A 13,636-nucleotide genomic window follows, 5' to 3' on the forward strand; every position below is an offset into this window, starting at 1 on the left:
AAAGCGTAAAAGTCACATGTTGTGATCTCGCGTTATCACAGTCCCTATATATTCGCACGACAACATGCAACGCTCTCTTCTTTTTCACAAGGTGTGAAGGTGCAACTGTAATCGGTCGTCCCGAATCCGGGTTCATCCGACACCCTCACCGTTTCAAGCTAAACTCAACTCAACTTTACCTACATCATGCCTCCCAAGCTCGACCCCAATGAGATTAAAGTTGGTACGTTTGGCGAAATGCAATTCTGCCAAATTGTTAAACAACAGATCGGGCATCTCGAGAGAGCAGGCCTTGCGGCCTTCGTGGCCATCTTGGCTAATGCAGTTAACGTAACTAAAGTCTGCGTAAGTAGGACATATTTGGCGTTATCGTTTGTTTGACCTAAGATATGTAATTCGAGAATCAAGGTAAGTCTAAATTGCCCTAATGGCGACGAAGACCTGAGTAATGCGTGTCAAATTAAGTGATTTTGATATTGCGCCTTGTCGGATGTATCTAACTAGCCTCATAATGTGGAAGACTAACCGTTTGCAAACTAATGTTGGCGTCAACTAAGTCTGCTTGGAAAGGGTCCGCGATACACGCTGAACCATCTCCGACCATCGCCTTTTGGGGGATTGTAGTGCATAGTTATATACGCATAGCCTAAACTCTGCGTTGAAGCATTTTTGAACACGTGGGTATTCGGCTAGGTAACGTAACATCGCTGTACAATGGCTAGCTAGCTGTGGACCTAGCCACGTGTGCCTCCGATACATCTTTGTCGGATCTGAAACCAGTTGGAATACTATACAGATCTACGTTTCCTTTGTTGCTAAACGTCACTTAAGTGGTATGCCAGAGGACAGGGCAACGTGTGTAGCGTACCTGATGTGCCTGAAACGCAAAGGTGTAAGTGATTGAAGGCGTTTGTTAATTAATCGGATGCAGCTGTGTTGCCTAGATAGACAATTTGACAAGGGCAGCTGTATTAGTGGTTATGTCCATCCTGGGTCCGGCAGCCTAGAGGGCACTAAAGACCAGAACACGAGGTATGTCAGTTGACCAACGTGGTGGTGTGGAAACGCCAGAGAGGTCACGCGAATGAACCGTGCAGTCAGCATTTTTATCCTGGTCGAGTTGTTTCACAAAAGGGCATGTCCGCATCTTCTCAGCCTCCCGCCACTGTGCCCGTCTTTCTATGTCTGAGCATAGTCCAGTGGAGGCTAATATAGACCCAGCTCTAGGAAGCAGGGCTACCTAAACATATAGGTAACTCTGTGCCGAAAGAACCTGGAACAAACCCGATTTATAAATACTAGCTGCCATTTTTTTCCAATGTGCTTACTCATTTATGGGATTGTTCAGATCGTCTTGTCCAATTTCAGGGACTGAGTAATGCAATGACCTCTCAACTAGGAGTGGTACCCTAAATACATGGGAATGTTTTTATTGATTTTTTTGTCTTTGGTGTACTTTTTACATTTCGGCCACACTAGCGTACATTTGACACTACTTGCATGGGGTGTTCTGCTAGACTTGGGTCAGATTGTGATGGTGTGTGTGGGCTCTCAGAACTTTCTTGTGTGCTGTGGACCAAATGTCCTGACCATGCCTTGTAGTGAGAGCACCTGTTAAGGTTTGGGTAGTACATTGGTCGCTCTCTATAACTGAATTATTGGTAGTTGGTATGAAAAATTTAATCTGGTTGCCTTTTAATTTTAGAGAGAAACAAAATCTTTTTTCTATTGTGTAATGAATTTGCTCTTGTCCTACAGTGTACATGAGGTGCACAGGAGGAGAAGTTGGTGCCACCTCCTCTCTGGCCCCCAAGATCGGTCCTTTGGGTCTGGTAAGTGGCAGTTCTGTAACCACTTGCACATGCGCAGCATCTCAGCCTCCCGCCACTGTGCCTGTCCTACTATGACTGAGCATAGTCCAGTGGAGGCTAATATAGACCCAGCTCTAGGAAGCAGGGCTACCTAAACATATAGGTAACTCTGTGCCGAAAGAACCTGGAACAAAACAGATTTATAAATACTAGAAGCCATTTTGCTCTTACCTGTGCAGAAAGTAATATGCCTCAATGGTGCATGTATTTGACTAGTTAGGGTGGCTAACTTGTTGTTTGCTTACAGTCTCCCAAGAAGGTTGGTGACGACATTGCCAAGGCCACCGGTGACTGGAAGGGTCTGAGAATCACAGTGAAGCTGACCATCCAGAACAGACAGGCAGCTGTAAGTTTTCAGCACTTGCCCTTCCACAGTGGAGATTTTTTAAATGCTCAATGGCAATGTTAGCGTTTTGGCTCATCAGTGTATTCATTCAAAGGCTTTACATTTCGGCAGATTGAAGTGGTGCCCTCTGCCTCTGCCCTGATCATCAAGGCCCTGAAAGAGCCTCCTCGTGACAGAAAGAAGGTGAAGAACGGTAAGTCATCCTACTGTTTAGAGGAAAGATGTAAACAAAACACCAGCCTCCCGCCACTGTGCCTGTCCTACTATGACTGAGCATAGTCCAGTGGAGGCTAATATAGACCCAGCTCTAGGAAGCAGGGCTACCTAAACGTATAGGTAACTCTGTGCCGAAAGAACCTGGAACAAATAGTAACGTTAGTCCTGTTCAGTTTGCTCAGACAAACAATTTTATAGTGGCTATTTACACGGTTTAGTTTGTCAATAAGAGTGTTGCTAATAAAGGTATAGTCAAGAAGTAGTCTTGAGCTAATCAAATTAACTGTGTTGATGGAGTTTTGTCTGATCTTAAGCTGCAATCTTCCTTTGCTCATTTCAGTCAAGCACACTGGCAGCGTGGCCCTGGACGAGATTGTCAACATTGCCCGTGTCATGAGGCACCGTTCCATTGCCAGAGAGCTTTCTGGTGAGTGGCAGTTTCATAAGTGTCGCGCTTAGGCACTGCGTCCTGTTACAAAGCATGTGCGTGTTGTACCTTCCAGCCGTAAAAAGCAGGAATACGGCAGCTAGTTCTACAGTGTGACTACAGCCTCCCGCCACTGTGCCTGTCCTACTATGACTGAGCATAGTCCAGTGGAGGCTAATATAGACCCAGCTCTAGGAAGCAGGGCTACCTAAACATATAGGTAACTCTGTGCCGAAAGAACCTGGAACAAAACTCCCCAGTAGTCAGTCAGTGCCACAGACCAGTAGTGACTGTGAGCCATATTGAAACAGTTAATTATAATCACATTTGATGGTTCAGCCGGTAAGTGTTACTCGTGGTAGAAAATATGTTTACACTTTTTTTTTTTTTTTTTTTTTGTGGTCAGGAACTGTCAAGGAGATCCTGGGAACAGCTCAGTCAGTTGGGTGCACCATCGACGGCCGCCTTCCCCATGATGTCATTGATGACATCAATGCCGGAAAAGTTGAAGTCCCCTCTGTAAGTGCCAAATAAGTAGGTTTGTTTTGAGTTGTCTTGATTTTTCTCTACGATGCTAACTGTTGCTTTTTCTCTTCCAGGAGTAAAATCACCAGAGAAGAAAAATGAATAAAATTTGTTACAAAAAAATGTACTGCTTGTCCTGTGTTATTTCTGCTGAAACATTGAAGTCACACCGTGAGGAAAATGTGCGCCATTGTAGGACACATGAGCATTTAATACTTTATATATATATATATATTCTGTGGTTGGGTATTTTCAGTAACTTCCTCACTTGAAATGAGGTCTTCATATTACCATGATAAATGTAGGGAGGTTGCAAACTTGGAGTCCATGATTCTTTCTTTTTGTGGCGTTCACTCGGCTAGTTCAGTGCAGTCCTCAACCTGTCTTGCTTCTGTTACAGAAACTGGTATTCAGGTAGTCCAGCTGTACGCTGTTCTGTAATTGTGAATTGAACTTGTCCTATTGGTGGAAGAACCAGCCCAATTCCTACAAAAACAATTTTAATGTAAAAAGTACAAATGATTAACTTTACCAGAAAAGCTGGCATTTCAAACGTTCATTTTTAATGTGCCCTTACTGAACAGTTGGACACAATGATTAGAAACCTTTATAAAAAGATCTCAAATTTGGTGACCTGAGATTTTTTGCTGTTGGGATGTAATTCCTGTACACACAAGTTTTTTTGTACTCCATGTATAATGGAGAAACATTAAGCCACCATTCTCACACACACTGTGTAACCTTGCAAATTGCTTTCAAAAGCATTCCTAAACTACATATCCCACCAATGTGGCACAGATTGTACACACACAAAACCCTACAGCTGCAAACCACAGGCTCATTAGACAACTAACAGTTCATCCAAGACTGGAGCACTTCATTTGAGGGTGAAGCAAGGTAGTCCTCAATTCTCGACCTCATCCTCTTCAGCCTCATTCTCTGCCTCTGGCTCCTCATCCATATGCTCTTCCTCTTCCTCATCTTCGTCTTTCTTATCGCTCTCTTCCACATCACTCTTTTTCTCTTTGTCTTTCTTCTTTTGTTCAGAGGCCTCCTTTTTGCCTTTCTGGCCCTTTTTGTAAGCTATGGAACAGACATACAGGCACATTATACATTCGGTGTCAAAACGAGGATAACGGCAATGTAGATTAGAATTAGGCACATCTGACATAAGCCTTGGGGCTATTACAACTAAATCCAAAGCAAGATCACTCGACTCTTTGGTCAAATGTACTAATGTGAGAGTAAGTGATTCACTGAGACATACCTTCCAAAGACTCACGCAGGGGTTGCAGGAACCGCTCAAACTCCATCTCTTCCATAGCTGACATCACATCCCCGGCATTGAGCGTCTTTCTTTTGGCCTTCATCGCGAAGTTGTTAGCACTGACAGACCACAAAGGGATTATCAAAACATATTACAAAATGTACTGCAGACAATGCTAGTCCACTTTTTGAATAACTCGATTTGACACACGCAAAAATACCTTGAAGAACTGTTTAGCCTTGTTCTTACCATGATGTAGCATACAGCACAAAAACACTGGCGGCCTGAGAGATGGCTCTCCTTGCTTCCTTAGATACGTTTACGCCATCTGGCAGCTTAACGACAGAAAAACGGACAGAATTCTGTTTTCAGACTGCCACCTCACGACAACAGCAGTAGTTCGTTATGCGAGTTAGCAAAACAAATGCATAGCTAGCACTGATGGTATAAAATTGGCTTGCGAGTCTACTACTTCAAATACAGTTCATTGCAAATAAAGGAGTATAAAAGCTGGATGAGCCGAGCCTGTCTGCAATTATATCCTAGCAAGCAAGCAGTGTAACAACAGAAAAGGACACTTACTGCTTCTTTAATGATGCGTGTGATGACAGCGTTGGGAAGGTTAAGATCCTCTGGTCTTTCTGCCATCACTGCAGACGACTTTTTCCTGAATGTAGCTCCGAATTATCTAAATCAGCTTTGAGAAGAGGCGAAACCAATTTCTTTCGTTGATTCGAAGCTTAAGGGCTCTATCCTAAGATTATATCCTAACTATCGCGCCCTTCACAAGTGTGAGGACAGAGGAATTAGGTTATAGCCTACTAGCGGCTTCGCTTTAGTGAGCTAGCAAGCTAACCTGACTAGCTTACAATCCCTGTTCAATAAGTTTGATCACAAGCTGTATCCTTTAACATTCACATTTGCGCTAGCAGCAAAATACTGTAAGATTCCTAACACAACCGGACACTATACGCATTTAATGTAAATAATGTATTAGCCTTTTCACACTCCGTTTTCCCGACCTCAAGACAGCAATGAATCAGATAATTTTATTTGAGGCTAGAAGCGCGCTCGAACATTACAAACCATGTGGTTGTCCTTCAACCTTTCAACTTTGACCCCCTGTGATAATATTATATTTAAGACTCATTTCAATTGTTAGTTACTTTATGTCATAGCTACAGCACATACGTAAGTGTAATGTAAATTAAATACAGAAAAGAAACAAAAAACATGTATTTTTGAGTTCATGAGTAAGCACGCATGCGCGAATTAAAGGCAATTGCGATGCGTTGAGACAAGTAGCAATCAATACATTAATACAGCTATAATAACAATAATAAATGTATGTGTTTAAAATGTGAATATTATTTTGGTAAGTGGTAGTGTTAACAAATGTAGCTGCTATGAGCTATATAAAAGTAAGTGAGATAAGTATTGTAATAGATAGAAAGATAGATAGATAGATAGATAGATAGATAGATAGATAGATAGATAGATAGATAGATAGATGGATACTTTATTTATCCTGAGGGAAATGTAGGACATCCAGTAGCTTCCAACTCACAAAAAGTAACAAAACATAAATACATAAATACACCCAAATAATAATTAAACAAACTAAACAATAATTTAAAACTAAGTTGCAAAAGGCAGACAAAAGATGGGATGGATGATAGGGCAGACTGAGGTAGACTCATGCAGAGAAGTCCATCTCCCCCTTCCCCTTCTGTGTGGAGTTGTACAGCTGAATGGCCCTGGGGACAAAGGACCTCAAATATTTGCAACAACCTCTTCAATCATGTTGGGCTGTTGATTTTCTTGTCAACTAATTTAGACAGCCATAATGTAGTTTTTTTTATCACTGAAGCATCGAATTTGCTGCCTTCTTGTAAGATGCTACTGATCTACAGATGTTGAGATGTTCTTTTCAAAATACACCTTATGCATCATGTAAAATAATAGAATAATATTGATAGATTAAACATGGTTTAATTTGGTCTACCTCTCTCTTTTGTCAATTGATTCAAACTCCACAAACCTTCAAGCTTTCATATGAAGTAAGTTTAAGAAATGTGTTTTTTCCTCAAGAAACAGAGAGTGGATATAGATGATTCCTTTGCTTTTAAGCAAAATGTACCTTTGCTAAAAACTCTTTTGGGCTTTGTCATATAAAGGGAATGCAAGTCAAAGCAAAATTTATTTTCTCTGGCAAGCAAAGAGTTGTGAATGTATTCATTGCCTCGACCCCTAGCCCTGCTATCAGAACTTCAGAAGCAGCGTTGCGCTTGCACTTTGCACACCACCAGACTTGTTTATGGCCTCTCCCCCCATAACAATTTTCCTGTGGAATTTTCTCATGAAGTCCCATCTGTGTGTTTCTATAAATGGTAACTGTGAAGCGTTGTGTTCTTCACACTCCAGTGGCACCCTTTATTATTTCAATTACAGCTTGATTGCGCTTAATGGCAAAGCATTTTCAAAGTATTTTCGTGACTTTCCCAACAGTGAGTTGCTGTTGCACGTAGACCCTTACCCAGAGGTCTAAGGTTTTTTTTAGGCATTGATGCAGTTTGCAATCAATGTATTATCTGATTTTTGTTTCGAGGGATTAGGGAAGAAAGCGATTATATCATTGCGCAGAAAAGTACAAAACAGTCTGTCTCAGTAGGCCTACATTATATGTGAATTTTTCATCCACTTGGATTTCACATTATTTGCTATGTTCTTCAACTTAGCACGTTTAGTCTCACATATAAATGAATACCAACATCATTAGTATCGTAACTAACGGCAAATAGATTTTGGAATTTCTTTTTTTCATTTTGCTGTAGTTTTTATTTAATAGATTGATAGTAGTCTAAAATGAACAAACCAACAATATTTTGCAATCATGTCTGATAAACTTTGACAGTGTCAGACTGGTCTGAAGACATGATTTGCTTTGACAACACCAGGTGTCACTGCCTCCTCTTGAGCTGGAGGCTGTGCTAATGACAATGTTTACTACAAAGGGACTTCCAGTTATTCATATAGTATCTCTTGCAGTGCCTGTGTGTGTGTGTGTGTGTGTGTGTGTGTGTGTGTGTGTGTGTGTGTGATCTGCATCCCAGAATAGGCAGTAACCCACGGTGTTATATGTTGCATGCTTCCACAAGTGCTTCCCTCTGCTCAGAGGGAATTTGGGTGGAGTAAGTACCTAGTTTCCATAGCAACACTCGTGCTAACCCTGACTGAGGTCTATAAACAAATGAACTCCCCAAATTAAAGCACTGTAAAGTTTTTTATTCATTGTCTATTTATATCTTTGCTAAATTAAAAAAGTGCATACGCAATGCAGTTATGCTATTAGTCTATCCTTAGTGTTTCCATGTTGTCAAGTGATGAAATCATCCTAGATGGATTTGCTTCTGGTGTATTCGTGCTAATTTTGCATGTTGTGTCAGTTTCTATAAGAATAACATAGTTTCCCTGTTAGATTGTTTTTTTGACTGTTCCTTTTGATCTGTTGGGAAATGTAAGTCTTTAAGGAAATAAGCACAAGTTGGTGATATGTAGTTAGTGTACATACATGTGCAATCTTACTGTGATTCCATGAATAATTCTATCTATATTTTTGTACAGTGTGAAGTTATGTTATGTTATTAGTCATTTTTGTTGTATAGCCTAATCAAATGCTTTTCTTCACACCAATTTGGTTCTAATTTCTGCTGCATGCACTAAATGAAGTGCATTAGTTTGATGCATCTAGGGGTAATGCATAACTGATTCAAAATTGAAGCTTGATACACTAGATTAGAAGTCACAAAATGGTGACGTTGAAATGTTTTAATGGTATATAAATGAATAGGGGACTAGCTACTGGCTTGCTGTTGATATTGGTGAAGCTTTCATTAAGGCGGCAGGTGTTCTTTGTGGAGGTATCAGCACGACTCACTCAGCTGTGCGGTGAATATGGAAGATAGGAACCAAAAATATTTCATCACCCCTGCATCTTTACCACACGTGCCCAGCTGCTTGGCACGGCTGTTAGTTTGAACTTTCATGGAGACCGCAATCCCACACTGGGTAGAGTTTCCAGTAAAAAATGAACAGCAAAGTGTTGCAGCAAAGGCTGACGTATTTTTTTTCCTTCTCCTTCAGTGGCTGCTACTGGGCAGATGAAGTAAACTTTTCCCCCCTCAGCCCACACCGAAAGCACCCACAGGCAACCACTGAGGCGAGCCTCTTTCTCCCAAGCGCTGCCAACAAACTGTTAATTTGTGTGCAACACCAATAATCCACGACAAACTTCTGTGATGTGTCCCAGAACCAAAGGAGGGACTGTCTGTCTGAGTGGAGCAAAATAGCTCATTTATAAATGTCTCTTACACCACCATCCCATGTTAACAAGCTTTTAATTCCTTATTTATTCATTTCATCATGAGAACACAATGGGGTAAACCCATTGTGCCCCCGTAAAATCTCACAGGATTCCAGTAAAATAAACTTGTTATTAATCATTTAGACATAAATCTTTGATGGATATTCTGGGTAATGCGTGTAAGGGCTTAACAAAGGTAATGGAATTGTATATGTAGACTGGCCAATTAGGAAAAATAGTCACAATAGACCTTCAGACTGGTCTATGAGTACAATAGCCAGCGAACATGTAAGGGGTCAGGATAGCAGAATGTGTCTTGACAAGTATGAACCTTAACAGCTCTTTTTGTACCCAGTGGTCTGAATTTGCAGATACCTTTTCCTCAAATGATAGAGGAAGTCCGTGATGCTTGGTCTCCTGTGCTTCCTCTGTCAGACCCAGAGACCAAGCCGAAAGGAAACAGGATGACCTGTTGATCAGCTAGTCTCAATACGTATGCACATTCACAATCGTAAATAAGATCTGTCACTGTCGGTACATTTGTCTGGATTTTTTGGGGAGATTGTAATTTCTTCCAATTTCAGGAGGTCGCCAGAGGGCCAGGACATTATGTGCAGACCGGGAGAACCACACTACATGAAACTTTTGGTCAGCTCCCCTCCCATCCTGAAACCAGACATCCGACATGACACACCTTGTTACATTGTGGTTAATCACCTGTGTGTGTGTGTGTGTGTGTGTGTGTATGTGTGTGTGTGTGAGACAGTGAGTGTGTATGTGTCTGTGTGTGTCTTTGCATTTGTGCAACAGCAATTAAGTGAGTTTGTGTGTGTCTGTGTGTGTGTGTTTGTGCATATTTGTGAGGTGGTGGGTGTGTATGTGTGTGTGTGTGTGTGTGTGTGTGTGTGTGTGTGTGTGTGTGTGTGTGTGTGTGTTTGTGCATATTTGTGAGGTGGTGGGTGTGTGTGTGTGTGTGTGTTTGTGCATATTTGTGAGGTGGTGGGTGTGTGTGTGTAACTCAGTCCATGATTTGAAAAGACTGGTTTCCTCCTGGTTTCTTATTTGTAAACCTGTGGCACACCTCTCTGTGTTTGTGTTGTTGTTGTTGTTGTTGTTGTTGTTGTTGTTGTGTTGTCTGCATTCTGTGTCAACCAGACCGGACTATTGTGATCCGCCACGTCTGTACCGAGTTGCGTTGCACTTCCGTGAGACCTGAGATGAAGTCTGTGCCCGTGCCAGCCATTTCCCCACTTCTAATGCCCTGGAGTCCCTTTTCCCTTGTAATGAGTTGAATATGGCTCTAAGCAGTGGCGGTGCGTCAATACAGGGCGCAAGGGCGCCGCCCCTCCTAAAATTTTGAGATGAAAAAAAAAAAAAAAAGTAAAAAAAACATTATATACCAAACAATTAAAATAGGAACTGTACTGTGTTAACGCGTTACATGTGTGTGGGAGACCGTAAGTCCCTGCCAACAACCACTTAAATGTGACCAAATATAATATATTGCCATTCGTTATCACTGAGATAAGCCCCTCCTCCCTGGAGGGGCGCCGGCCAAATGGAAGTCAATGGGAGCTCTCATACTTTTCTGCAACATTTGAGCAAGGACAGCTTCTCATTGGCGGATGAAAGTTCGATCCTGGGGCGCAAAATTTAGCGCCCGGACCAATTACATCGTTTCTTATTTCAACGCGACTGGACTATTCGTCGAATCAGAGACCTTTATCATTCCCTCACATCCCATATACATCTCACGTATCTACGAGCGCAACATAGCTAGCAGAGACTTTGATTCTGTGAGTATGCCGACTGAAAACTTTCGAATCGACGATCAGATGTCGATAAGAAGAGACTGAAAGACATAGGACCCGAACGTCCGTATTTAAAAATGCAGCAGCAGAGCATCGACCGCGGGAGGACGTACACCCGTAGCTTCTCCTCAAGCCTGTATGCTAACCGGAGCTGGTTAGCTGGTTGTTCAGTGAGTGATGCGTTTTTTTGTTTTCCCTGCCTGTTGTTCCAAAGTCCTGGGACTGAAACAATCTGGACTGCAACGGGGATGAGGGATCTAAAGCACTTCAACGATAAATGTAAGAAGCACGAATCTTGCCGCAGCCATCTAACTAACAGCCTGAAGCTAAGCCTCTTTGGAAGACTGAGTATGGCAGAGCAGTTGGACGAAGGGTACCGAATTGGCATTCGAAAACATGTAGTATCATCCAGTGTTTCTGAATCTATTATGCTCTAAACCTCTAGTATAATCCGGTATTTCTGAATCTATTCTGCTCTAAACTACTCGTATCATTCAGTCTTTCTCACTCTATTCTGCTCTAAACTAGCCTGACGATGTCATACTCATAATTCTAGTCAGAATATGAGTCTGATATCGCTCCATTGGGCTGTGATTATGGGGCGTGTTTCAACCGAACCAGAAGAAAAAATGCCTCTTCGCTCAATTGGTTACCTACAACCAATCAGAACAAGGTAGTATGTGACCAGGGGCAGCTGATACATTACACTTTTACCGGATCCCGTAGGAAGGAAGGCAAAAACATCTTTTCGATTGACAAATGCCTTAATCACGTTTCTCTGTTCCTCTTTCAAAATGAATGCACTGTCAATGTCTAAATGGACTCGAATCTATACATTTCAGCTCTCCAGCGGCAGCCATGTTTGTTGAAAACGAATTCAACTCGTGTGTTGGTGACGTGGTTGGTTACGTTACTGTTGATCATCTGTCCATCATCGTATAAAGCCCGCCTTAACAATTTGATTGGTACGGCCGATATCGAGCCGCAGATAATTTCTCCTCAATGGAGTAATGCCAGACCGAACTTCCCAACCAAAAAAATTGTGGGCGGGGCTAAATTCGGTCTGGTATCCAGGCTAGCTCTAAACCTCTACACCCTGTGTTTTTTTTTTTTTTTTAAATCTACTGTGTTTTAAACTTGTACACAATGTTTCTGAATCTAGTCTACTCTAAACCTCTACTACCCAATATTTAAACCTCTGGAACCCAACCCAATGTTTCTTAAACCATTCTGCTCTAAACCTCTCATGCCCAATTTTACAGTTTGCTGAGAGTCGTTAGTGGACAGTGTTGAGCACTGTGTTTTCATGGAATAAATCTTTTGTTTTTTAATATATTCTACTCAAAACCTCTCTTGTGTTTTTGTTTTCTCATTGTGGAGTGCTATTTAAACCGCACTGCCCAACTGCGCCTATAGTCTATATATGTCTATGATTGCGCCCCCCCAAAAAAATAAATCACCAGCCGCCACTGGGTCTAAGATACCCCCATCTCCTCTTCCTGACAAGGAGGATAACAATCCTAACGTTGGCTGACTGCACCGGACACCTCGCCACCATGAGCTCTTTGATACTTCTGTGGCACTTCCTTCACCTCACAGTTTTTTGTATGTGCTGTTCCATGTCTGAAAACTACAACAAGCATGGGATTGCATATAGAAGCTTTATCAGCATCATAGTAGCAAAACGGTGGCATTTGTAATAGGCCTATTAGGATAATTTCTGTTTGTCTATGACTGGTCTATGAGTACAATAGCCAGCGAACATGTAAGGGGTCAGGATAGCAGAATGTGTCTTGACAAGTATGAACCTTAACAGCTCTTTTTGTACCCAGTGGTCTGATTTTGCAGATACCTTTTCCTCAAATGATAGAGGAAGTCCGTGATGCTTGGTCTCCTGTGCTTCCTCTGTCAGACCCAGAGACCAAGCCAAAAGGAAACAGGATGACCTGTTGATCAGCTAGTCTCAATACGTATGCACATTCACAATCGTAAATAAGATCTGTCACTGTCGGTACATTTGTCTGGATTTTTTTGGGAGATTGTAATTTCTTCCAATTTCAGGAGGTTGCCTGAGGGCCAAGACATTACGTGCAGACCGGGAGAACCACACTACATGAAACTTTTGGTCAGCTCCCCTCCCATCCTGAAACCAGACATCCGACATGATGGCTGCTGAACTGCAAACACAGAGTGAAATCTGTGTTAGATGTGGTACATCATTGGAATAAAATCAGTAAGACTTGGTCTTTTTAAATTGGCTTCAGACACATCCGCCAATGATGCCTGAAGACAGACAAGAAGGGGCTCCTTCAACTCATGACTCCAATCACCTGGTAACCTGACAGTGAAAAAATACTCTCATTCAGGTCCCAGGTTAAGGTTTGCCCTCCTTTGAAAGACGGCTAGAGATGACTTAGCTCCACGGTAGAGTCAGTGTCTCTGCTGACACTGATGTGATCTCCCCCCTCTTTCTTTATCTGCCTTTCATGGCCACCTGGGTTCGAGCCACGCCCGCACCTGTGCAGCTCCAGGTATAACGATGAGCTTAGGCGATGAGAGCATCCCAGCGACTGAGTTTCTCTCAGCTTGCGCTGTGTTGCCAAGAAAAAGTGTTATGTCTGCCTGTGGCTTGAATGCAAACACGTACACCGCGCAAACATCATTCTCTGCCAAACGCTGGACCGGCAGGCCGTGAAGGCCGAAAAACGTCTGATGAAAATCCAGCAGATGAATATTCATCAGCGTCGCTGTAGGTAATCTCCCACCGGTGCGTCCGTTATTAGTAATAACGCGTACAGTACGCCGTGTGC

At 42.2% G+C, this 13,636-nt stretch overlaps 2 protein-coding genes and 4 non-coding genes across 7 annotated transcripts; 5 read left to right on the forward strand and 1 right to left on the reverse strand.

Moving 5' to 3' along the window:
- The first annotated feature begins 65 nt into the window (after positions 1 to 65).
- On the forward strand, positions 66 to 3,510 carry rpl12 (ribosomal protein L12). Of its 2 annotated transcripts, none has more exons than XM_031577532.2 (7): positions 66 to 223; positions 1,759 to 1,832; positions 2,119 to 2,217; positions 2,329 to 2,410; positions 2,774 to 2,860; positions 3,267 to 3,379; positions 3,460 to 3,510. In XM_031577532.2, the coding sequence occupies exons 1-7, from the start codon at positions 187 to 189 to the stop codon at positions 3,463 to 3,465; spliced, it is 498 nt and encodes a 165-aa protein (XP_031433392.1). In that variant the 5' UTR covers positions 66 to 186; the 3' UTR covers positions 3,466 to 3,510. The 2 variants fall into 2 exon arrangements, with proteins under 2 accessions (XP_031433392.1, XP_031433393.1); XM_031577533.2 differs by lacking the exon at positions 66 to 223 and adding an exon at positions 321 to 345.
- Positions 1,159 to 1,284, forward strand: LOC116223031. Its single transcript, XR_004164898.1, has one exon. It is a non-coding gene; the product is annotated as a small nucleolar RNA SNORA65 (small nucleolar RNA).
- LOC116223032 lies at positions 1,881 to 2,006 on the forward strand. The gene has a single exon (XR_004164899.1). It is a non-coding gene; the product is annotated as a small nucleolar RNA SNORA65 (small nucleolar RNA).
- On the forward strand, positions 2,460 to 2,585 carry LOC116223034. The gene has a single exon (XR_004164901.1). It is a non-coding gene; the product is annotated as a small nucleolar RNA SNORA65 (small nucleolar RNA).
- On the forward strand, positions 2,987 to 3,112 carry LOC116223033. Its single transcript, XR_004164900.1, has one exon. It is a non-coding gene; the product is annotated as a small nucleolar RNA SNORA65 (small nucleolar RNA).
- A 213-nt stretch (positions 3,511 to 3,723) lies between the features above and the next one.
- pole3 (polymerase (DNA directed), epsilon 3 (p17 subunit)) lies at positions 3,724 to 5,711 on the reverse strand. Its single transcript, XM_012839892.3, has 4 exons — positions 5,235 to 5,711; positions 4,902 to 4,987; positions 4,653 to 4,771; positions 3,724 to 4,468 (listed from the first exon to the last, which is right to left on the reverse strand). The coding sequence occupies exons 1-4, from the start codon at positions 5,298 to 5,300 to the stop codon at positions 4,290 to 4,292; spliced, it is 450 nt and encodes a 149-aa protein (XP_012695346.1). The 5' UTR covers positions 5,301 to 5,711; the 3' UTR covers positions 3,724 to 4,289.
- Positions 5,712 to 13,636: the final 7,925 nt, after the last annotated feature.

This window comes from Clupea harengus, chromosome 12 (genome assembly GCF_900700415.2).
Source record: "Clupea harengus chromosome 12, Ch_v2.0.2, whole genome shotgun sequence".
In the NCBI taxonomy this organism is placed as follows: domain Eukaryota; kingdom Metazoa; phylum Chordata; class Actinopteri; order Clupeiformes; family Clupeidae; genus Clupea; species Clupea harengus.

What these genes read in the sequence shown, in the direction of transcription:
- rpl12 (XM_031577532.2), top strand. Translation starts at nt 187, where the DNA reads ATGCCTCCCAAGCTCGACCCCAATGAGATTAAAGTTG. An exon ending in AGATCGGTCCTTTGGGTCTG is followed by an intron (nt 1,833 to 2,118) that starts GTAAGTGGCAGT and finishes GTTTGCTTACAG; the next exon opens with TCTCCCAAGAAGGTTGGTGA. An exon ending in CAGAAAGAAGGTGAAGAACG is followed by an intron (nt 2,411 to 2,773) that starts GTAAGTCATCCT and finishes TGCTCATTTCAG; the next exon opens with TCAAGCACACTGGCAGCGTG.
- pole3 (XM_012839892.3), bottom strand. Translation starts at nt 5,300, where the DNA reads ATGGCAGAAAGACCAGAGGATCTTAACCTTCCCAACGCTGTCATCACA. An exon ending in CACGCATCATTAAAGAAGCA is followed by an intron (nt 4,988 to 5,234) that starts GTAAGTGTCCTT and finishes TCTGTCGTTAAG; the next exon opens with CTGCCAGATGGCGTAAACGT. An exon ending in GTGCTGTATGCTACATCATG is followed by an intron (nt 4,772 to 4,901) that starts GTAAGAACAAGG and finishes GTGGTCTGTCAG; the next exon opens with TGCTAACAACTTCGCGATGA.